This window comes from Thermobia domestica, chromosome 7 (genome assembly GCF_964235325.1).
Source record: "Thermobia domestica chromosome 7, izTheDome1.hap1.1, whole genome shotgun sequence".
In the NCBI taxonomy this organism is placed as follows: Eukaryota; Metazoa; Arthropoda; class Insecta; order Zygentoma; family Lepismatidae; genus Thermobia; species Thermobia domestica.
Genome location: NC_137460.1, coordinates 264,533,938 through 264,559,153, shown reverse-complemented (window position 1 = coordinate 264,559,153; position 25,216 = coordinate 264,533,938). Strand labels below are relative to the sequence as shown.

General features: G+C 35.1%; 1 protein-coding gene across 1 annotated transcript in view; it reads left to right on the top strand.

Moving 5' to 3' along the window:
- LOC145690886 (uncharacterized) overlaps positions 1–25,216 on the top strand; it is a 53,730-nt gene that overhangs the window by 17,849 nt on the left and 10,665 nt on the right. Inside the window, exon 2 of the mRNA XM_081766291.1 lies at positions 8,349–8,569. Within this exon, the coding sequence (XP_081622417.1) occupies positions 8,349–8,569 (221 nt within the window). The remainder of the gene's footprint in view (positions 1–8,348; positions 8,570–25,216) is intronic.

Here is a 25,216-nt window from a genome sequence, read left to right as displayed (position 1 = left end):
GAAACGCCTTTCTGGTGTTATGCTATGTATAGTACTGAATTTTTGAACGAAACATTTTACATCTTGATTTAATTTTCCATTTTTGCACAGTAAATAGAACGGACAAACCAAAAACTTCCTAGGTTGATTCTGTGGTCAGTTTGTTAACGCGTTGCTGTCTGGAATAAATGGTCGTGGCTTCAAGTCACGGAAGTTGAAACATTTTCATTCTAAATATGTATCTATATGTTCACATATATTATTAATATTTCGTTTCTTGCACTTCACATACGTTATCTTAGACCATGTGTTCATGGATTAGGGTTGGTTAAACCAGGTTTCGTTATATATACGTACAGTTTCCTATCTTTACTTCAAAATGGATTCATATATGTTCACATTTGTTAATATTTATTTAATAAGTTAACAAGTTAATAATTATTTAACAAGTAAGGATATATTTGAAGAAAATATAGAACGATGCAAAGCACATTTTTTTGACACAGCAATGCAGTATTTTTTCGTTATTCCGAAAGTTACTGCCAGTGTGTCCCATGCAGCCAAACCTTCTACTCACTGTTAGTGCCGGTGGCATCAGTTTTCTGCACGTACACGCATTGTCAAATCAGTTTTTCTCTTCAAAAATGATCTACCGATCATTATTATGATAAAATACAGAAAGTAAGTGTTAAAACTGTAATCGTTTTATTTACACACGAATATATTTTAACACTATTTTAGAAAAGACATTCCAAAACTGGTGTCGAATCTGGCTTAATATTACGGCTAATTTTTTTTTTTTTTTTTTTTTTTTTTTTGACTGTGTACATGTCAAATAGGAAAGTAGTTGAAATTCACTGTTATATCCAATTTCATTACTTATTTTCTTAGAAGAAGAGTGCTAAAAATCTATCACGTTGCAGTTTCTTGTAATCGATTCAGCATTCAAATAGTATGTTCATTTTTCGGTTGAAATTCAATTCAAACTGGACGTGGTTAAAATTATCCGTCTCCGGTTTTAGCATTTATCGCTATAAAACGAAAATAGTAACAGTATGTACCAGCTGTTGTTTTGTAAGTGATTAGTAATCCTGTTATCTGATTTTCGTATAGAAAAACTGTATAAGCTATCGAGCAGCTCTTCTGCGATCGAGTCAGCGTCCCAACGATACGTTCTGTCTTCTTCCTTAACTTTCTATTCAAATTAGAAGTGCTTCAAATTAACAAGTTTTTTCAACATTTATCTTTAAAGAAGTGAAAGAGTAATGGATAACTAGTAATAGATATTTGAAATAGATCCAGCCTTCAAGGAACAGATTCCTTCTTCCATCTTGTTAATATATGGGGACAAATTGTTACAGATGTACTACCTCTTGTTTGAATATTGAATTCGCATATTTTGGAAGTCGACTGTGAAACGATATTCACTTGTTATTTGGGTATTGTATAAAGTGTTTAGTAAACCCCACCAGTTTGATACTTTTAGCCATGCATAAAAAAGTTGTAGCTATGTAACAGATATTTGGCAGAAGTTATGTGAACAGTTAATAAAAATGTGCCGCCTTCACACTTCCTTTTCACTGGCACGAATTTTAAACTTTATCATGAGTTAAAATATTATTTTAGTACTAGACAATGCTGTTATTTGTTCGTTTTCGAGCCAGTGATGCATGTTTTAACCACTACAATATTTTAGCATTCCGACACTTAGGTTTTTTTTTGACACGTTCCGCTAACACCGTATCAGTTCTTCACAAACGCAGATATTTAGGAATTTTGTAATTTCTGAACTTGTTCATTATCGTTATCTTAGTGTAAACATTATGTTCAGCCGGTATTCTATACGTTGGTCATTGTACTTACCTGCACAATTGTGTAGGTCAGGGCTGAAAGGGTTACAGATGGTTTTTAACAATCAGGAAAAAGACGTTAAATTTTGAATAACTTACTTAGCGTGATATGAACGAAAAGAAATTTTACGTGCTATATATTTAGTTTACATTTACAATAAGGAGGCATCACATTTTTACACTAATAATGAAATCGATATGTCTACGATAGGCGGGTCACGTCGCTTGCGTCATTATGGTTGTGAATTGTAAAACTTTTGTGACATTTTGGTGTGTCAAAAAGGAAAATATAATATTATAGGATACGATACTCTAAGAGTGGGCTATAATAATCCAAGTTGGCATGGTTTAGTGTAAGATGATATCCAGTTGAGAAGTTAAATTTTTAAGGTATGGCACTTCGGGTTTGGTTAATCAATGGGTGAACGAGTTTCGTATCTTCTTGAATGTATACAAAAATTTAAAGTGAAATTAGTAAAGTAAACATTTAAGTTTTACTTTTTAAACTATCACTGCTAAAATTACACATTGAAAATTACTATGAAAACTTCAAATGGAGGTCACGTTTCTTGCAATTAAGCTACTCTTTCATCCTTCATTCACAATTTCGAGAACGTATGTTCAGTATATTGTACTTTATTGTAACCAGCGAAACAAACACCTGATCACGAGGGTGCTCCCTCTGCAACAAAGTGTGCAGAAAACCAATGCTTAATTTCAACTTTGAAATTTCACACATAGTACAATAAATACAACCAGAACCAAGCATATGCTTATTGTTCTTGCTTCAGGATTTGGGCAGGAACTTGATCTTAACTCGTACCTTAATGACATGTGGACAAGTTTCAAGACGCATTTGTGAGAAGAAAACATATTTTTCCTTAAATAGTATAAATAACATGTATACTTTCTTCGAAATGCGATGGCAAAGTCGTTAAAATATTTTCTTGAAAATTTATTTCAAATGTTAATTATTATTTTTATTTTGTAGTTTTTCCGTTGTAAGTGTTTATATATGTCCAGTATTCGTTAAAACATTAGTCATATAGTATTACGTAATTCTAATCCTCCAACTGTGCTTAAAAAAAGGTATATATGTATGATGCCGTTAAAGGTATGTAGATATACTTAGTGAAGAATGTCCGTAAGTGTTCTTCCCTGAGTATTGTATTGTAGTAACGCTTGAATGAAACAGGAAATATTAATGTGAATTTTCGAGGAAGAAGTAGTGATTCTTCGATATTTTTCCCCAAGAATTAGGTAGATATACTTCTCCATATATGTAAAAAAAGATCGTTCGGAAGTTATAAAGGCGTTGTTTGAAAGAGAAATAATGAAAATACTTTGTTTCGCAGTAAATTTTTGTAAGTCGTATACTACAAGCCTTTTGCTGTTTTTGACGTTGCTATTGTTAAAACATCTAAAGAAGTCTATAAGTTGATTTGAAGTTTATAGCTTAATGTCACAACATCCCCTTGAAAACGTAGTTTTCTACATTTTTTATGCTAGCAACATTGTGATCACTTGAGTGCATCAGGCAATGCGTGACGAAGTTCTGTACATTGCATATTCATTTTATATCATATGGTATATTTATGTATTATTAAATCTGCGGACAATTGTCCGTTTTTATCTCGTAAGTCGCAGATAACTTGCTCACTGGTATAGAGTAAAGATTTTTCATGGCAATTTTCACCTCCCAAGCATAATACACTTATCAGATACTCTGCTTTTAGTGTAACATTTATAACTTTTCTCTTACTCGTAGGATGTTCATTCTAGAGACAGTAACTTAGAAAAAAAAAGTTTTCTAAATGAGATACATCATACATGTCTGGCTAATGACATACATGTAAAATTTAATTTCAACGGATTCAGCCATTTCTGTAGTTAATACCAGATTAGGTTGGTGTCAGATTTTTTGTATTGAGGTATAATATGCAGATTGTTCGTCTTTTCATTCTTGAATGTTGTAATTCTGAAAACACTGCTGCACGCGACACTTTTTTAAAAGTGAAAAAGCTATTGTGCCAACTGTCCTTTCTCTAACAGATTATAAGAGTTGACGTACGAATTTAATCCCCATTTGAATGAACGTAACGTAATAAAATGCCTCTTAAATGTGGACGCTCAACATATTCACTTATTTATTTTAAATAGTTCGGCTCCTTGTATTTTATGTGATGCATAAAATATTTCTTTAATATTTCGGTATTCAGAGTGTAGGATTTATCTTCGCACGCCCTATTTACTTTTAATGTAAAAAACAATAATGACTAGAGTGTTTCACGATGCTAATAACACTCGAGGGGCATTGTTTGCAAAAGCCGTGTAATAGCAGGATTCCAAAGCCAGTATATATTTCGATTTCTGCGAATGACATTACACCGGGTTATGATAAATTTAAATTCTATGTTTAGAGCACATACTAAAAGCACTAGTAATAATCTAAGAGTAACAAAGGTTTTAATGGTTGTCCATAATACCTTAACGTGGAATTCTGGGATCGTTATATCATGTATTTCAAATAAGTAGAAAAAAATTACAAGAAATTGAAAACACTATGCTTGTCAAAAGTATTTATTTAATAAGAATGTCTCAGATGTAACTACGTAGCTACATATCAATATACACAAAATTTTACTATCTCAAGGTATCAGACTATATAAAATCGCAATTTGAAATTGGTGTACATAAATAAATCTCATATCTTGTGCAAAATTTTAAAAGTTATTATATCGTTCGTTTGTTTCTTAGTAATCATAGTGACAGTTTCTTGTAGCTGCATTTGGAAAAAGCTCTTCCGATTTTTAAATTCTCTGACACAAAAAGTAATGATATATAAGTAATGTTAGTGACAGCGGTCTCTATTTTCACTTATAATAATGAAATGTTTATTCCACATAGCACAAAATAAGTATTTTAGTATGTGCCAGGTTAACTCTGATATCGTATATATCGTGACGGACTTAAGTTTTTGACCAAGTAATGGCGACTGCTTTGAAACAAATGCAGCTTATGAGAATTAAATCATTCATATCTGTAGTTTCCTGTGCAGAGGAATTATACTTCTGGGTCATGATCGCAGTGGTTCATGGTGAGAGGTGGGTCGTAGTGTGTCATGGTGGTGGTGGTTGTTCGCAGTGGTTCATATGCTGTTGACCCATGACCGGCTGACCCACCGATTCAACGAACAACTCTAACAGTGGCACTTTCCGGAATATCCGTACAGATTTTGTAAAAGTTTCAAAGGATATGTAATGGTTACATTTTAGGTTTGGGTATTACTAGTCTGCAGTTTCATTTTTGAATGGAATTACGATTCCCGTGACTTTTTCTACATAATTTTAGTGGGAAAACGTTAATGACCAATAGAAAATACAACTTTTTCGATTCGAATTGGTTTGGGTTAACAGCTTGAAAATTAAATCCTTTAATGTTCAACGATTATGCCTGTTAGGTTAAGGAAGACTATGATTAAAGCAAGTGAATTATGATGGACGAATGCTTGGAATGACAAAGTCAGAGTATCCCGAGATAACCCACAAGCACGATGTCCGTCTCAACCTTACTTGCCTTGGGAGCGAACCAGGCACCCCACACATCAGATTGTTTTTATGCGAGGTCTTATTTTGGATTCCCGATTGGAAAGACTTTTAAATATTAAATGTCCTCGATGTATCTGTGTTCGTGTTCATGTCGTTCAAGGTTATTGGAAACACTTGTAAAGCAAGAATAACCGAATATAATAGAGATAAGTTACGGAGATACTTTGGGTCTTTTTAAAATTTAATGTTAAATTCTCTGGACTACACTATGTCATCTTGACCAAAATCAGTGATTCATGGTTAATAGCACGTTTGCAATTCGCTACATAGAAACTCTTACATAAAAGAGCAATTCGCAACTCTTAATTAAAAGAGCGTTCTTAGGGTAGTGGCTTGAGCATTTGCTGTGTGTGTTAGGGGTCCACGGTTCGATTCTCTCCGAGGATATTCAGAAAAAATTATAATTTAGAATGTTAATATTTCTGATGTATAATAAAATGAAAAATTGTCAATTTCTCTTGTTCTTACAAGTTAGAGTTGAAATGACGTTTTTCACAGGAAAAACTAATTACATTACGTCACAATCTCGATTCCTACTGTCTGAAAACTTCGCTTGTTTCAAAAACAATTCATGAATACAAATGGGTCATCCTTCAGACCTATGAGTCACAAAATTGCCTGAATTGTTACTAACTGTTCTTCTACTCATACTAGAAACAATAATAGTGTTTTCCTTCTCCATTTTCAACACGTTCCATATCATTGTTCAAGAAAATTTATAAATAATAACTATTTCAATTGTATATTTTGATGATATTTCAATATAACGCATCCATAATCCAACGTCTTTTACCCAAATAAAGGGTGTTGCTTAGGAAGAGTATGGTGATGAAGACAAATCCTACTTAGCTTCTTTTAAGGCATCCGAAGTTTCGAATTTCATATTGTCAAGTAGCTGACACCTTTTTCCTCTCTTATAACTCTCTTGAAGTATCTCTTTTAACTCAATACCTCCTTATAGAGGGTCAAAAGAATTTATTTTCATTTTCGTAATTTCAGTATGCTTATTTGCATTGCAGCGGTAAATAATATTAAGGTATCAAATATTCGGTCATAGTAATAATAATAATAATATAGATAAGAAATTCCATACGAGGACATTTGTATTAAAGCCTGTAAAATCGCCCGTAGCGTTAGCCAAAAGTTTCAAAATAGTCGGGATTGGCGAGAAGTGCCAGGGCCATCATTACATACCCTCTCCATACGTCCCTACAACAAACCAAATGTTATAATGGAAAGTTTCGAGACAAATTTCGTGTAGAAAGTAGGAATTCTGAATTCAGAAGAGCCGTAAGAAAATTTATTTTAAGTAATGGTTATGCCGGATAAGCTACAGAAGACGTCGATGATGAGAATGAAAGAAATATTCGAAAAAGAAAGTGGAAGGAAGCGGAACACGGAGAAAACCAATACACACGGTGTTTGTTCAGCACAATACTCACTAAACGGGAGTTGGGTGAAACAGGTTAAACCCTTAAATTTACAACACTTCAGTAATAATAATAATAATAATGATATTAAAAGTTTTAAAGATGTCCTGAAATTTACCAAAACTTACTTAAACGTAGGGGTTTCGGAGAAGGGGTTCCGTACCTTCCTGAGACATTTCTGCAGCTACTCAAATGTAATCGAAAGCTATCCGCTAAAATTTCCTGTAGAAAATATTGTATTGCACGATTTCAGAAAAATAACTGTAAAAAAACAACTGAATATCATTGAACACTAAGGGTTATAATAAACTAACTTGTGGAATTTGCAGATGTAACTATATAAGCTTTGCTAAAAATATATATATATATACACAGACCGTAATACAAAGTAAGAAAATATATAAAATTCAGTGTACAGAGCAATTGTTACCTAAAGAGTGGCATACACCCTATCGAGAATCGAGATAAGACGAGCAATGTTTACGATACTTTTCGTCTCGTCTCGATTCTCATCTCTAAGGCATGACGATATTGTGAGTTAGCCTTGCCCCTCTCGAATTAAATTGTTAAGCCTCATCCCGATTCTTTTCGGTTTGTTTTAGAATCGAGATGGGGAATTCCCCTTTTAATTGGCAACATTACACAAAACCAAAATACTTTTTCCCTAATATCACGTTTCTGCTTGTAATAGTATGACTTGTGCGATAATAAGTTTTTATTGTTTAAATATTTCACGATATAATTGTAATTATTACTAATACTATTCCTGAAAATTTGATAGTTCAAGTATTGAAACAAACGAGTATTCAAATATTTAAATGTAATAAAAGTCTGTCATTGCCGATCAATAGCAATCAAAATTCCTAAAGTAGAGAAAAAAAGTTTCTCGACGTGTATTCGGTGGAAGAATCTCCAGATTACTGGTCAAGCGTCTAGACCACTGAACCACGATCATTACGCTGTTAACGATTCATCTTTAGTCTGGTTACTTTAAGTTTCTCTGCCTCAGCTTGGAGAGTTGTATGTTACTTTCTTCTTCGTTTCAAATCGACTTTCGTGTTTCACTTATGATGATATAAGTGAATAATCTTCGGTAGAGATTATATTAATAAGTTGAGTTGTTCTTAAACCATTGGTTCACATTTTTTTTCCACACGAAGCTACAGATATGACATTTAATTCTCATACCATCCATTTGTTTCAAAGCAGTCGCCATTACATGGTCAATGACTTATGACCGCTCAGATACAAATGATTGTTCAATTTGATATATTGAAAAAGCTACAGGCTCTTATTTTGAAAGTAGAAAGATATGGAGACTTCTCAGTGGTACTCAATTTCATATTTCTACAATATTTCATGTAATAAAACAAATTGAGCGTAATTTTATCATGAAATATAGCTAATGATGACTTTTTTTTTTTGTTGCTACTTAATCACTATCTCCAATCACATTTCGTTGTTTGTTGAATATGTTACAGGACCGTTAATGTATATGCTTCCCACGGAGAAGAGAATACGTTTATTATATTAAAGGATGCCATTTCTCATTCAGATCAGGAATGTTATACATCGATGCAGTTTGGCAGAGGATTTCATCGATCGCGTTTGTCGAGACGTATGGTGACACAGGAAAGTGGAAAGCGTGATACGTACCAAGACACTGATGAACGCTTTAGTCAAAGCTCAAATATGTCAGACGGTAAGTTGCTGCATACAAGTGAGAATTCCCACATCTGCGGGGTATGTGGAAAGAAATTTCGTGTATGTTCAAGTTTGGCTAAACACATGTTAATCCATACAGGAGAAAAACATCACACTTGCCAAGAGTGTGGCTGTAGATTTAAAAGTCGTTCGTGTTTGGTTACACACATGTTATTCCACACAGGAGAAAAGCGTCACACATGCCAAGAGTGTAGTAAGGCATTTAAACGACGTTCGCATTTGGCTAGACACATGTTAATCCACACAGGAGAAAAGCATCACACTTGCCTCGAGTGTGGTAAGTCATTTAATCAACGTTCACATTTGGCTACACACTGGTCAATCCACACAGGAAAAAAACATCATACGTGCCAAGAGTGTCGTAGGGCATTCAATGAGCGTTCAAATTTAGTTCGACACATGTTAATCCACACAGGAGAAAGGCTTCACACATGCCAAGAGTGTAGTAAGGCATTTAAACTACGTTCGCATTTGGCTAGACACATGTTAATCCACACAGGAGAAAAGCATAACACTTGCCACGAGTGTGGTAAGTCATTTAATCAACGCTCACATTTGGCTGCACACACGTCAATCCACACAGGAGAAAAGCATCTAACATGCCAAGAGTGTGGTAAGTTATTTAATCGACGTTCATATTTGGTTAGGCACATGTTAATCCACACAGGAGAAAAAGCTCACACCTGCCAATTGTGTGGTCGGACATTTATTGATCATTCAAATTTGACTAGGCACATGTTAATCCACACAGGAGAAAAGCATCACACATGCGGAGAGTGTGGTAAGGCATTTTTTCAACGATCAGGTTTGGTTAGACATATGTTGATCCACACAGGAGAAAAGCGTTATACATGCCAAGAGTGTAGTAAGGCATTTAAACGACGTTCACATTTGGTTACACACATGCTAATCCACACAGGAGAAAAAAAGTCAGACTTGCCAAGAATGTGCTAGGACATTTAAACGAGGTTCACATTTGGTTAGTCACATGTTATTCCACACTGGAGAAAAAAGCACACTTGCCAAGAGTGTGGCAAGGCATTTTATCAACGTTCACATTTGGCTACACACACGTCAATCCACACAGAAGAAAAGCAACACATATGGCGAGATTGTGGTCGGACATTTAATCAACGTTCAAATTTGGCTACACACATGTTAATCCACGTAGGAGAATAACCCTACACATGCCGAGAGTGTGCTAGGAATTTAATCAACGTTCACTTTTGGCTACACATGTCAATTCACACAGGAGCAAAATATCACACGTGCCAGGACACTGGAATGGAACTTATTCAACGTTCTTACGTTTTTACCCATAGGAAGAAAACGTCATACGTGAAGAAATGCGGAAAAGGATAAAGTCTACGCTCAAACTTAGAAGACATTTCAATAACAAAGTAAAAAACCACAGAGATGCACAGAGTGTAGATTTCATTTACTCAAGGTTCACACATAGCAAAACACATGTTAATTCACACAGGACAATAACCACACGTACGGAGAGTGTAGAAAAACACTTACAGGCAATTTACATTTGGCAAATGGCAATATTAAAACATTTCAATAACCAAACATGCAAATGGTGTTGAATAAAATATAGTTTGGAATCAGCTTCGGCAAGACATGTAACTAAACATAGGATATAGAAAGATTTGACGCACTCAGAAGGTGTTGAGTTCTGAAAAAACTGATAAGTTCACGATAAATATCCTACAAAAAATGTTTAAAATAATATTAAAGGAAACAATAAGTCCTTTAAATGACATACCTGCCCTTTGTAACGTAATGTGTTTTGGAAAACATGTTTTAAGTTCGTAATTTTGGCAGATATTACGGCAAATTGGTGCCGCATCTACTCTACGAGCTGTGCTTCTGCCTTGCTGTCGCAGGGATTGTAGCATAGTGAAAAATGGCGGACGCCGAGGAAGATTCCAATGACGATTCCTGAAGTAAATGTTTATCTAAAAATAGTTACTCCAAATATATCCCTTCTTGAGTCTTCATATATATAATGGAGATAGGGGTAACAAGTTTAAGCGATATCGATAATCAGGGTGCATCTTCCTCATCACCTACAGGTGTAGGTGCAGCGGAGAAATATGTTCCATGTCTATTCTAACACGAGGACTTTCTAGACTATTGCGTTTTTGCTGCATCTTACTGGCCGATACCTGGTTGCGCAGGCCCGTTTTTACCACATATATTTCCCAAGACATTTTTTCATGCTGATTGACGGAAAATATGGCAAATTGAAGAAAAGAAGCGATCAAAGAATCAAGTCCGCCTCTCTTCCACATGGGTTAAAATGATCAGACGAACTTCACGCAAAAATCGTATTAAGGTTGTATGTGTCAAATGAAGACTCACTAATAATAGTGAACATGATTTCACTCCAGGTGTTAACGTCTTCGATTTTAAAGCGACCTTAATGGCATTCTTATCTAAAGTGTTAATGCCTTTAACGGAATTCGTGGTGTATGTTCGGAATGAGTTTGTGTACCAAAACTTCGCTACAAAGTATTTTCTACTCTTATTCGCTCACTGTCGTTTCTGAAGCGGGGGATGATGATGTAAACTGAATATGCATGTGGATTGTTAAAAATAAAGTTCTATGTTTCGTATTCCTTACATATTTTTTATTGTGTACTCAGAAGTTACTGACTTGCCAACTTTTTATCGGTTTTATAAGTAAAGTTGATAAATCAGGTTTTAAATTTTATTCAAAAACATTCTGCTTACCTTGTCCGTATCTGGTACTGTAAGAAAACGTCACACCTGTCGAAGCGAAACAGCATACAACATTTTAGTCCATTTATTAATATAACTGTATTTCAACACATTTCTATAAGGTTTAAACCGCGATCCTGTAAAATTAGCAATAACGAATTACCAGCTTCTGATTCTAGTGCCTCATTTTATTCGCGTTCAAGCTTGGCAAGAAAAATTTTAATATACGTAAATGGAAAACCACACATACGACGAGTTTAGGAAAGTATTTGGTGTATGTTCAAGTTTGGCAGGACGTTTTAATACACAGATGAAAATCTCACGCACATGAATAGACGAAGTTGAAAAGAAGATTTATATGGAGCTCACATTTTCCAATGCATATGTTAAAACACGCAGGAGAAAACATTAAGAACTAAATCGTTCTAAATATGTAGAAACGACTTCATTACAGTTTATATTTCGCAACATACATATTAACACACATGGGAAGGAACTGCTCGTGTCAAAAGTATGAAGATTGGTATAGTCGAATTTCAATTTTGGGGAAACATGTTTATCTCATACACGTAAGAGATGGCTATGCATAATTGTGAAAACCGTTTACATGAAGTCCATATTTTGTTATGGATAAGATGTAGCAAGTTATGTGAATCGATTTACTGAAAAATAAAGTTTGTATATAAAATGGTATAGTTAAGTTACACACGTGATAAATATGCAAATGGGAAGCATCTTAGTTGTGAAAAGTTTGCGATAAAATTCCTTAAATATCACGTTTTTTAACCTTCACCCGCTAACGTACTGCCAATTCACGTTTCCACTCGCGACGACGTCAATTCGGCCGCCATCGATTAATCACATATTTCAGCATTGTGCATGATGCAAAGTGTATATTTTGGAGCGTTTAGGTTTAGTAAATTTAAACAAATCATTGTTGACCAAAAGTATACTTTTACTTTAAATTAAATTACAACACTGTATGAGTGAACTCACTGAACAAAACACAAAAGAACAAAATATAACCTAAGCAACATCCATGTCACTGAGCTAGCTGTGGTAATGTTGATATTTATTGCAGGGAGCAGTAATCATTGAGTGGTTTTTGCACATATTTTTCCACAATATGTAGATGCCAGGCGAGTTCAAAATTAATCAACCTCCATGTCACTGCCCTCTTTCTGAGATTGCTGGCGAGTATTGGAAGTAGTAGTAATTCTTGACTGTCTTCTGAACACGTTTTTTCCACAATCATTACATTCAAGGCGAATTCTGTTTTGTCTTGACCAGGAGATGTAGCAGATATCTCTTCGGATATGTTAGACTCTTTCATCATCGGTATTTTGCTTTCTATAATGTGCCAAGAAGAGCAGCAATTTTTTTTTTTTTCAAAGTTGAGATTTCAGAACAGGCTTTCAGGTTTTCATTTATTCGTTTTAATGCTAACTCCGATGTGGTCTCCTTCTATTATTTTTGATGTTAGGTATGTTAAAAATTATACAGAAACTGAAACATAATGAAAGTGTTACTTATATTTTATGTAAATGCGAACCAAAAAAAAAATCACGTTTTGGCTACCTCTGATGGCAGATGGGCCATCCACCTCCAATACCAACTTTGGCATTGTACTGAACCGGAAGTAACGTCTTTGATAATTTTCTCGTAGAAGATTGATATGTTTCAGGGTAGTGAGATATTGTTTTAGGATGAAACATAACTTTCTAATCCAGATTTATAAATGAGAGAGAAACGGGCTGTTTTCCAAGAACAGGGAAAACACGTTTCCCAGACGCATCTATGAAAAGTGAGCGAAAACGGAAAAGAAATAATAGATGACGTCGAACGCAGAAAGGTTTTGCTTATGTTGTCCTGGTCAGAGGCTCTCAGGCCGGAGAGAAAATAAAAGTGCAGAAGTGATAGATAAATGAGACAAAATGGACGAACAAACGGATTGAACAGGGAAGTACGTTGATTATGCAGTTTAAAATTTATTACAAAATAACTCATTAAATTTTTTTGATTTTTCCTCAAATTCTGCACCTCATGCATCATTGTACATTACTAGAGGTATGCTAGAAGCTTTAGACCTAAAACCAAAATTGTTTAGTGCCGTTGATGCTGGTGTGTGATTTTTAAAAAAAAAAAATAGTTTAGGTATTCGCTGCATCTCAATAGCTTTTCTCCTATATCAGAAATTCATTAAAGAATATGTGTTCATTTGGAAATGCACGCCACAATTCCCAAAGCTTTTTCTTATTTCGGAATGTGTGGCAGCTCTGTTCGCCGTGCCTTCTTGGAAATTTCATTGTTTTTATATTTTTGAACAGTACAAAGTATTTATTATTGTTACATTAAAAACATCGGACAAATAACCCACTGTCTCGTCTATTGTTCCATCTAGTAAAAGTGTCCACTGTAACACCTGTAGTATTTTACAAATTTCACCCAAAGGGGCCTTCCTTCAGTCAGGCACAAACTTTCATTTTGAGTTGGATTGCTGGCTTCTGGGTGTGGGAGTAACATATGGAACGGGGAACTCGCGGTCTGGGAGAAGCAACTCTTTATATGAGATGACACATTCTGTTGGAAAAATAGAGATGACATAGATATTTTTACGCGCGTTATGAATATTGTACTACCCCAAATCGAGTCCTTGAATAGAATTGTCGACAAAGGGTCTGATGTTATCCCTTGTTTGCTGTCGATCCATATCTAAGCCCAAGTTATAGTCACCGAAACGAGCAATTTTGTCACCTTGTAATGGCAACTGGAAGTGATTCGTGGCATGTTTCATGTAAATTGTGAGGACTGTTTCTATATGGTCTGCAGAAACACCCGACGAAGTTTGTGTTTTTGCACATACTTACCTTAGTTCAAGTAATTTCACACTCACGTACGAGATGATTCTGTGCTCTGCTGCCTCTTTTATTTTAAATCTACGAAAACTCCGCCCCTATTATCCTTTCGGTCGTTTATCTAGGTAGACAATTGGTTGAGAAACGGCATTCCACTGTTCATTACCGATTCTTTCAATCACGTTTCACTCACCACTAAACAGACATATGCCGACAACAAACTAATATTCATAGCACAGTCCGTAAAATTGCTTTTAATGCTTTGTGTATTTTTGGTAGTATACTTTAAATGTGGTTTTATGTTCCCTCCACTTTTGATAAGCATTCTTCTGTACATCACCACATTAAACAGAGAATATGGAGCAGTTCTCTAGCGTGGGATCACGTTGTCCAAGTCACACTCACTCTTTTCTTGCCATCTGTGTTGAACATTGTAAATTATATTAATTGAGTGTTATGTAGCAATAAGAGATAACGGTATTTCACTGAATTTCCAGCTGGAGATACTGTCAAACGAAGACCCTAGCCGTAAGCTTACTACTGGGTTCACAATGGAAATGATAAGCACAGAGTAACCACAAATATTTTTTCCCGAAACAGGAGCACGAACTTTTCTGTAGTTTGATGCCATCTTTTTGAACTTTATCACAGACTATCCTAAGTACTTTCAAAGTTTTCGTAGTGCCAAAGTTAACATACAGATTTACGGTGTGGAGCCGCATCATCCAAAATATATCAGAAACTTTTGATCCTCTAACCATAAGTTTTCCACATAGGTTTCCTTGTCCGATTACCTAGTCCCACTCTGGAGCTATACCAACACAAAACTTTCCCCATATTACAGTTACATATCGAAAAACTAAATCTCACCTATATCAACAAACGCTTCAAAACTCAGCATCCTTTATTCATGCAGTATCTAGTATCTCACTTTAGACACGAAATCGCTATCAGCATAACCCTTATCCCTAATGTTTTCACTCTGTCAGTACAGTTTGCCCGCGTGAGATTCATCGTTCTTAACCCTACAGTGGTAATTTGAAAAAAAAATTCATGAATAGTAACATTTTGCCTCCTGGACCCAAAAACAGTTTTACCTGATAAGATGTGAACTAGGATTTAATTTTCTATTATATTTACAATATTAAATACAAACTCCAGACGGTGGACACAATTTAAGTGAAACTAAACATTCATTTTATTGAAGCAATATTTTCCTTGTTATAATAAGCTCGATAACTATGTGACTATTTTTTTGCCTAAATGCGGGCACTCAAAATAAAATATTTTAAATAGAAAAAAGTAAACCAGTATTTCTCCTAATAGCGGTGAATTACACATAGGGAAATAGGGAAATTTACGTTTCAATTTTGCAGCATTCTCCACATATTCTTTTTTTTTTTTTTTTTTTTTTTTTTTTTGCGTGACAGGTAAATCCACTTACAGCACTTTTAGCAAAAATATCTGAACTTACTGTGTTTACACATGTAACATCGTCCTCGTTTTCCTAGTTGAGGAGGTACAGGAGCATCATCTTCTAGAATCAATCCAGAAAAACTTGCCTTTGATTTTCGAAGCTCTGTGGGATTTCATTTATTCAGTGCTCTCTCTTTCAATCACACTTTTCCCAGTTCCTTTAGGTATTTTCGCCCTTAGGATTTATTCGCTCTTTTCGCTGAGTGTATAACATTACCATTGATCGCTTCTACATTTAAGAAGTGATAAAATAACGCCATTGGGCATCGTCTAGTGTTTCAATCTTCGTCATATTCAGTACGTATCGGGTCTACTGTGTCCACCCCAACTTTAGTTTCATTGCAAAGTGTGACGATCTTTGACTTCCTCTAATCTCCGGTACTCTCATTTAATTTGTTGTGATTATGCATACTTGAGATCATCACTACACACTGATTTTTCTTAGGTACGTAGGAGACAATGGTGCACTTCTAATGAAAACCAAACACACTCCTGTATTCTTTTCTTTTTGGCATTCACAAATGCGGGGGACAACTCTTCCTTGTTTTTACGATTCGTCCCTATAGTTGTTAACTTTTGTCCCATTCCATTGATTTAACCAGATTGCAGCTTTTAAACCGATTATTCTCAAAGCTCACGTTGCGAGGTGAACCATAAATCGGTTAACACAATCTCTTCACTACTTCCTCAGGTTTGTTATCTATCTGGAACGGACCTTCTGGTTGTGTCCCCACATACACTTCCATATTTGTTGTGTAGTATAAGTAGTGTTCCCCCAACAAGACTAAAAATTTTATTTCCATATTTTGCAGGTCTTTTGGGCATATACATACGAAATCTACATCTTCCCCGGAAGCAGAGAAGTGCCTCATCCAAAATTGCTAACATACCAATTAAGAAAACTGTTATTGCAGTTCTTCACAAATAATTAAAAAAATCACTAATTGGGGCTAATCTGGGGCTGAAGGTTATATCTGATCATTTTATTCATTAGCATCTTCCACTCTTTCATCCATCATATCGTGCACAATAATCACTTTCTACTCAGTTTGGCTTCCCCAGATCCCATAATCACATAGAGATGACCCTACACAGAATACTCACTCATTTGTCAGATTAAAATCCCCATGAGTTATCTGGTGCTTCCCACCTCCCCTCATTCTCCATCCTCGCTATCACTTTACAAAATTTTTCATTTTCTCTATTTGTATCGTATTTATATTGAATCAATCTGTTTATATTAAGTTGTGTGCTATATATGTTTACTTCTTTCATAATGCTAAGGATCAAAGTTCCTTACGCCCAATTTTTTTTATTTTCTTTTTGATTTTTTGTTAGATGCTATATCGTATAATTGTAAAATTTCGATAGAATACAGACCACCACTTACACTTTGCACGTAAATTCCTTTTCAACACACATTAGAGAGGGCGTAACCTTCTCATAAGTTACTAGCCATTTTGACTGGCCGGTAAAATGTAGTGCATTTGCAAACTTTCTCAGCTGGATTTAATGTAGTGAGGCCTATTTGCCAAGTCTAGGCTGTGTTTATTGTACTCGTGTTGGCGCACGGTGATGCTGACACATTAACAGGCGACAGGTTGCTTGAAATTGAGAGCTTTCACGAGCGGAAGCTAGCTGGAGTATACAAGTAGTATAATTTTTGATCATCAGTATGACCATTTTCATTCTTATACTGATCTCATAGTTTTGGATACTGCTTCATTTCAGTTATTTTATCCCATATGATAATTGACGATGGACAGTGTTTTACGCATCCTTTGAAGACAAACGAGAAGCGGAGAAATCGACGAGTCAGAGCATACACTGAACCAATTTCTCAGAGTTCTCATTCTCCAATCAGTGGCAACCACCAAGCATCATCAACGAGTTCACCACAATTTAGGAAGCATACAAATGCACATAGCATCTCGAGCTCTGACTCTCACTCCTACCGGCTTATCGTTATCTGCACCATGTCCACAGCTTCCTACTGCAAAACTACAATCCAAAGTACTTGATTTCGAAGCGTTTACTTCTGTAACTTCTTCAGTATCGGGAACGCAAGATATTTCGCAAAAAATACAAAATCAAAATACAAATCTATTTTTCTTTCTGCTGAGAACTTCAATTATTTCTGTTTATGCAGGTGTTCTTCAGTCGTATCTTATCGTGTCTCACGATGGAACAAAGCACTTCAATGCAACGCTTATCCTCTAGCCAGAAGGCTCCGTCGCAGCAACCTTTTTTTTCCTTAAAATAGTTTCCAACTTATAGTTTTCGTCACCATGACTGTTCCACATATACTTTTTTATAATAACATTGATTAAGATTGCGAATATTTTTGGATACGAAGTTGATATTGTGTGTGTCGTGTTCTCATGCACTCATATTACGTCATCCTTCCTGCCGTGAAAATAAGTGTTCATGTCCTGCAGGAGTCGTAGGTGAAATGACTCATACACACAATTACCATCCAGGGGCGTCATTTCGGACTTCGCTTGGGGGGGCAAGGGCACCACCGACGTAAGACTTTCATCTTTTGTACTAGTTTATTAGTAGACAATCGATTAAAGTATATGTATTACTCAAACTCTTAGGAGGGGCAATTGCCCCCCCCCCTGCCCCCCCTTAAATGACGCCCCTGTTACCATCGTTCGCTCCTTTTCACTAAACTGTTTTATGTATAACAGTAGTGCATAAAAAGCCAGTAACCATGGGAAAAATTTATCAGTTTGGACTGCTACACTTTTTTTTAACTATTATTTCCAAGCTTCATTCTCACGGGGAAAAATCAAATGTTGCCAGTGTTCTCTATTATAACATAGACCTATTGGCACTGTGTATGAATGCAGAAAACTGAAACATTTTTTTTATTATTTGATATAGAGCATTGTCAACCCTAAGTGTAGAAAACGGGTTGTTCCCAAGAGTCAGTAGAAGGAAGGAGTTAGCAATAAGAGTTCATCGTAAGAGGAGTTAGATAAAGTTCGTAGTAGAGAGAGGCAGTGCAAGACATCGTATGTAGTGGGAGTATGAAGAACTTTGTGGTGCTACATTAATATATAGAATGTGAAGCATAAGGACAAACAAATTCCTTCTGGATATGTAGGTCCTTTAGGAGTCAAGATACTTAATTCGTCAGTATTTCCCCTTGTCATTACTACATAGTGAAAGTCTCGATTCAGTGCGAAGAGTCAATTTATAGTGCAAGTGATATTTAAACAAGGGCTACGTTTCTAGTGTTCGTAAATAGTGTGCGCATATCTACATTTGCAATGCTGTGTTAAGAATTTATTCTTCATTTCGTTTATTCGATTGCCTCAGTGCAATTCCTTCTGTTTGAGCATTTAGCTCTATAAAGTGAGAATTTTGTGTGTTGTTATAAATATATTTTCCGTTCCATACCCACATATATTCATATTCAATAAATAGGAATTGACCTAAGTAAATATTATCGTCTTCATTCATGTGTGTGTGAATTCCTGCGAGCAGACGGCTTGCCAGTTGCCTATATGTATGTGTGTGCATACGCAAAAGTAAGTATTATATAACCTGAGTCTCAAAAGCACCAACGTGGCTCATGTCAAATCACTTGTCATATTTCCATGTTATCAATCTTCGCCCAAACAGAGTATGAGCCTGGACCAGAATTGTTATCAGCTGTTTTCTTAGGGAGTTCTTCGGGATTCAGCACAAAAGGGAAACGGTAGGTAGCGATTTTAATGACGCCCGAACTAGCGAAACGATCCAAGACCGTCAGTGATTTGTGCATGGAGACAGTAGTTATATATGAATAAGTACTATTAATATTGGAATAGGAAATTTTATTAATTATATTTTCTTTTTACAGGTTGCCCCAATATAAATAATAATAGTAAAACTTAGCATTTTCCTACCCATATAATGTTCTGTAATATATGTACTTTATTTGAATTCTATTTACATTTATTATCTGCGACTAGTAATTGTATTTTCATTATGGCTCACCAACAAGTTGACATACTTAAGATGCGTGAACAAACGCAAGTTGAAAATAGAGCATATTTTTAGAAAACTGAAGAAAAATTAGATAGGCAAGAAGAAAAATTAGATAGACAAAACAGGCACATATTGAGAACAAGGAAAACTTTGCAGAAATAAGAGAACATTTAGATAGAAAGGTAGAAAATCTTGCAAAGTTACAGGTACATTAGAAGCAGTCGAAATTAAATGCGATGAGGGAACTACAAAAATAGGCGATACAATACAAGCGTCAGAAACTAAAGTAGATTAAAATATTGAGAGAGCTCAGAGGGGAATTGAACGTAATACAGTAGCTATTCAGAAGAATAGAAATAACATAAAACTCATGGTCCGCGATGTACAGTCAATAGGAATGAAAGTAACTAAAAACTCTAATCATTTAAGGGAAAGATTAGAATTGACACAAGGACAGGTAGAGTCTAATCACACCATTTGTAACGCCAATAAAGAACGTTGTCTCGTAGCGCACAGAGAAATCGAAAGTCACTTAGACGAAATACACGACGAAGTCGTAGTTTTAAAAGAGCAGGTTCGAAAAAATGAAGGGTCACTTAAGATGTGCTATGAAGAGATTAGACAGTTAGATTATCACGTCAAACTTAAAAATTAACAGGCTTTCGAGAACAACGCCGAAATTAAAGTAGCACAGCGTGAAATAGGAGAAATTATTCACGACTTGGCGTTAGTATACCAAAAAGAAGAAAGAACCGAAAACAAATCACGGGAATTGGAACCTAATACCGATAGTGACATTCATGTTAGAACTGGATACCAACCTAACAGTGATTCAGCTTACACCGAACATAGTTAAGTTAGCAGTAGCAACGAAACTCATGTTAAGCGCATTACTAATAGAAATTTTAGACGTAATAATAGGGAAACTAGACATAGAAACGTAGGAACAGGTAAATTGAAAGACCACCTTACACCGAAAATTATCGCATATTTACCCAAGTTTAAAGGTGATCCTCCTACTGAGTCAGTACACACATACCTGCGCAAGTTAGCATTAGCCGCGGAAGTTGCAAAATTGTCAGAAAAAGCTTTAGTACAAGCCATACCTCATGTATTGGAGGGTGTAGCCTTAACACTAGAAGGACCAAGCCGTCATTTTGACTGCATCACGTAAAACAATTTTCTATATCTCATAAATTTCTTTGACTTACGCAACCATATTTTAGGACTTTTATTATTTTAAAGAGAGGTTTGACATAGCATATAAACATTGTGTGTCTATTTTAAATAAGTACATATTTTTCTTATATATCCCTAGAAGGACCAGACCGTCAATTTGACTGCCTCATTTTAAAAATCTATATTTTGTTGTTGATGTGGACTGTTTTATAGATGGTACGCTATATGGCAGTGTCTCTGTTGGAAATAATGCATTTTGAAACATTTTACATTAATTTTTTTCAACGAGTTTGCTATTTGATATGTTTTATTTCTGCTTTTCAAAGCTGTACGGATATATATATATATATGGCACTTCTTTGAATGATTTTCTTCTTCAATTATGTTCGTATCTTGTTGATAACATTGTTCTCTGTAGAGATAAATGATTCCTTGAAGGTACATATGTATAATTACAAAATTAACATGAGACCTGATAAAATTTGTCTTTTCTAAGATTTGAGTGAAAATGAATTTCACTTGGAAGAACAACATGGAGACTGCTTCGATGAAGACAACAGTAGTAGCGAGAATGCAGTGTCTCAAGCTACTTATTCGGATAAGAGGAAGGAAACAGATACAGAAGTTTATAGAAGTAATCGATCAATTATTTTTAGAGCAGCTCACGGGACACGTTGGAGTAAAGTGGACGGACAGAACAAAGCTGGGCGTACTGCCTCACACGACATCCTTCGCGAGAAACCTGTTTGTCATAGTATGCGTTACATCATATTAAAGATGGTGAATTTGGTAGTATTTTTCGCTTGTTCATAGACGAAACAGTGTTGAGAAACATTCTGAAATGCACCGTTGTTGAAGCTCAGACAGAGTCAAGCTTCTCTTTGGCAACTGTCAATTGCAGAACTCGTTTCATTTCTAGCAATATTGATATTTCGTGTAGCTTCAGATATACCCGTAAAGGAACTATAGAACGTGAGCTGTGGACCGGTGTTTTCAGAAAGATTATGGAAAGAAAGGTATTTCTTGAAATAATGAAGTATCTTTGATTTGACGAAAAATGTCCTAGCTCTTCAAGGCCAAAAGCAAACTTCATCTGTGTAGAACTTATTCATTGAGAATTGTATCAGGCACTATAAAACCCACGACAGTGTTTGTGTAGATGAACAGTTGTTCTCTACTAAGATGAGATGCAAATTCATGTAATGTATGTCTAACAAGCCTGAAAAATTTGGATTCAAATTTGGTTGCTTGCAGTTGTAAAGTCACGGTATGAACAAAAGGTCTTTCCCTACCTGGGAAACTGCTAAGAATAACGTCGGGACTCACATTTAGGAGAATATATTGTTCTGAAAATGATGGATCTTTTTCTCAACACAGGACTGAATGTTACTTGTGATAACTTTTCTTACAGGTTAAAGATGAGCCGAATCTTTGAAAAAGAAACAGATTACCTTGATTGGTAGTCTGCGTCCAAGTAGAGGAGAAATTCTCAATATGTGCTTGAAACAGGAAGAAAAGGATATGTTCACTACAAACGTTTATGGATAGTAATCAGGAAATCTACTCACAGTACACAACTGTAACGGCGAGAAAAGTGTTTCTGTCTTGCGTTCAATGCATACAAGTTGAAAGAAAAATGCATTGAAAATGTAAATTCACTTCCGTGTAAAAAATAAAAAAGAAAAGTTCGATATAAAACTAATTATTTTGGTTCATTATACACAGGGTCTGTGCTAAAGAAAAGTAGCTCAGCCAATGTCTACAGGACAAGTACGGTGATCACGTGACTAGTATGAAAAGGATTTCATACGTAGAAATATAAGTATTATTCCTTTATTTTAACTTTTCATGTCACTGTCCTGTGGGCGAACTTCCGATATTAATATGATATTTAATATATTGACGGGGTTTAGTGGATCACCCTGTATTATATCGTGAAAAAAATTACGCAAAACATAAGCTAGTCGATTAAATAGATTAAATTCAAGCTAAAATATGAGAAATATGAAGAAAAATTATATACATCTTGGAATTAAATACCCGTCTACATGATGGCTCGGTACTTCTAGGGGGATAAAAGTTTTGGTCGTTCTACTGTTTAGCTGACATTACACAAGTAATGAGGAATTTAGAACTTTAGAAGAGGTTAGAAAAGCGTTAGTTGAATCTTTCGCTGGAGGCGCGATGATACAGCACAGGCTGTCAGCTTGTAAAGCAACTCGATTAAATCCCAAGACCCATGACTCAGTACATGCTTTTGCTTTAGATCAGTTTAATAAGCTTAGAGAATTGACACCGCAATTACCCGAGAATTTGATATTAACAGACATTATACACATGTTACCTCAGAGATTTCGTACAGAACTTTATTTGCATTCTTGTACTAATATTAGGGAATTTTTGGCGTCTATCCAGAAATTAGAAACATTGTATTTTCAACAAACTAGAGAGGAAAAATATCCACAAGGTAACAATTCGAACAACAGGCAGAATCAAACTTCTCAAAACTATCAGAGATCTTTTAGTTATAATAACAATAATCAGAATAGGTATTACAATCAGAAAGTTAATAATAACAAGGCTCAAAGAAACGGTAATTGGAACAGGAGAAATGCAAATGATCGTGACAACAACGATCGACAACCACGTTCCCGTAATCAGAATACTAACCACGAGCAAAATCGGAATCGTAATCCTCTCACTCATGATAAACGTCGGAAGCAATATAACGGTAATTCTAAGGATAAAATGAATGATCACCGAAAAAATAAAAACAATAGACAATTTTGTGATCGTGTTAATGACAAAAATCACCGGGACAACGAACGAAATTATGAAATGTCTAATTATCGTCACGAACGAGATTCCGACTTTCAGGAAAACTAGATTTAATGTTCACTTTTTCTTTTTAGGTTACTTGGGTATAATTTAGTGTATATTTAGAATTTTTAAACTTTATATTAATACTTATCGATCCTACGAGAGACGAATATATAGGTTTGCATTCCATGGACAGGACAAAACTTTGGAATCCGACGCCTGAAACTCGCAAACTCTGGTTAACTTTGGCACAAAGGCAACTCCCAGGACACATTTTACAAGATTTAAATTCAGTAACACCTGACACTCCGAATAATCTTACTTCTCTTACTCCTAGTGGGAAATTTCATTTATCCAAACTCAATGAGGAAACAGAAGAGGAAAGTCTGAATGGGAATCCGAAAGATGATTCCCAGGTAAAGCAAGTTCAAACCAATAATTTGACATCTACCCGTTTGTTATCTTTATATTTAGGAGATCCTTTGTTGAAATACTATTTCAACACTTCTTACTGGCAACCTATTTTGAAAAAAAAAAGCCAGATTCAGCAGACTTTTTATTAAACTTCTTGACTTTTAATATGATTAAATGTGTTGGCAGAATATGGTACAAATGTGTCTAATATGGTACATTGATATTTTATATCGAGATCTGTCAAACAGTGTAGACTATTAAGTCTTAAGATGTTTTACATTACGATTTTACGTAGTTTTTTCCTTGTCATAGGAAACACAAAGATATGTATTCAAAGCGTGGGGCCGTATCCTTCAGTTGCGGTAGTTACCGTAGCTAAACATTTCTCTTGGAATCTATCCAATCTATTTGGGTTTATTATTAACATTTCTTTTTGCTTCTTTAGCATCTTGATACGACCGATTCTTCGGGAAGGAATTTTAGGGTATATTAATAAGGGATGATTAAATTTATTTTCCAAGCTACATTCTAGGTAGACATGGCGTGGTAAACCATGAAATACTTGGACACCCCAGTAATTAACCCATCATTCGGTAATTATTGGAAATTTTCTCCTTCTTTATGCACACATTGAGATTCCGTTGTAACCTGTGTATTCATATCCTGTATTTGAGACATATACTTCTGTGTATATTGAATATTAAAATTTAATGATGTTTCATTGTATTACTATTATAATGTATTTTATGGATGAATCTTTTAACATTTGTGAATTTATGATACGTATTAATGCCATTTGTATATATTAACAGATTTCCGCGAAGAATCTGAAGTATTTCCGTATAACTGATATTTTGATTTTGTGAAATATTTGTGTATTGATATTTTGTCTCATGTATTTTAAAACTATGTTAGTATGTATCGTGATATATTTCGAATATTTCTTTTATTGCATTTCAGTAATCGTAACTTTTGTCTATTTAGTGAAACAAGAACGCATACAATTTTAAGAACTAATCACTCGTACCATGCAAACTAATTCCCGTTAATTTTTGTCGATGTCAAAATTTAAAATCTATTTAGGTGAAATAATATTCACGTTATTATTCTTGTTGTTAACCATTTATTTGAATTTACAGCTAAGGAGTTAAAATGCTTATTCGAGAAAT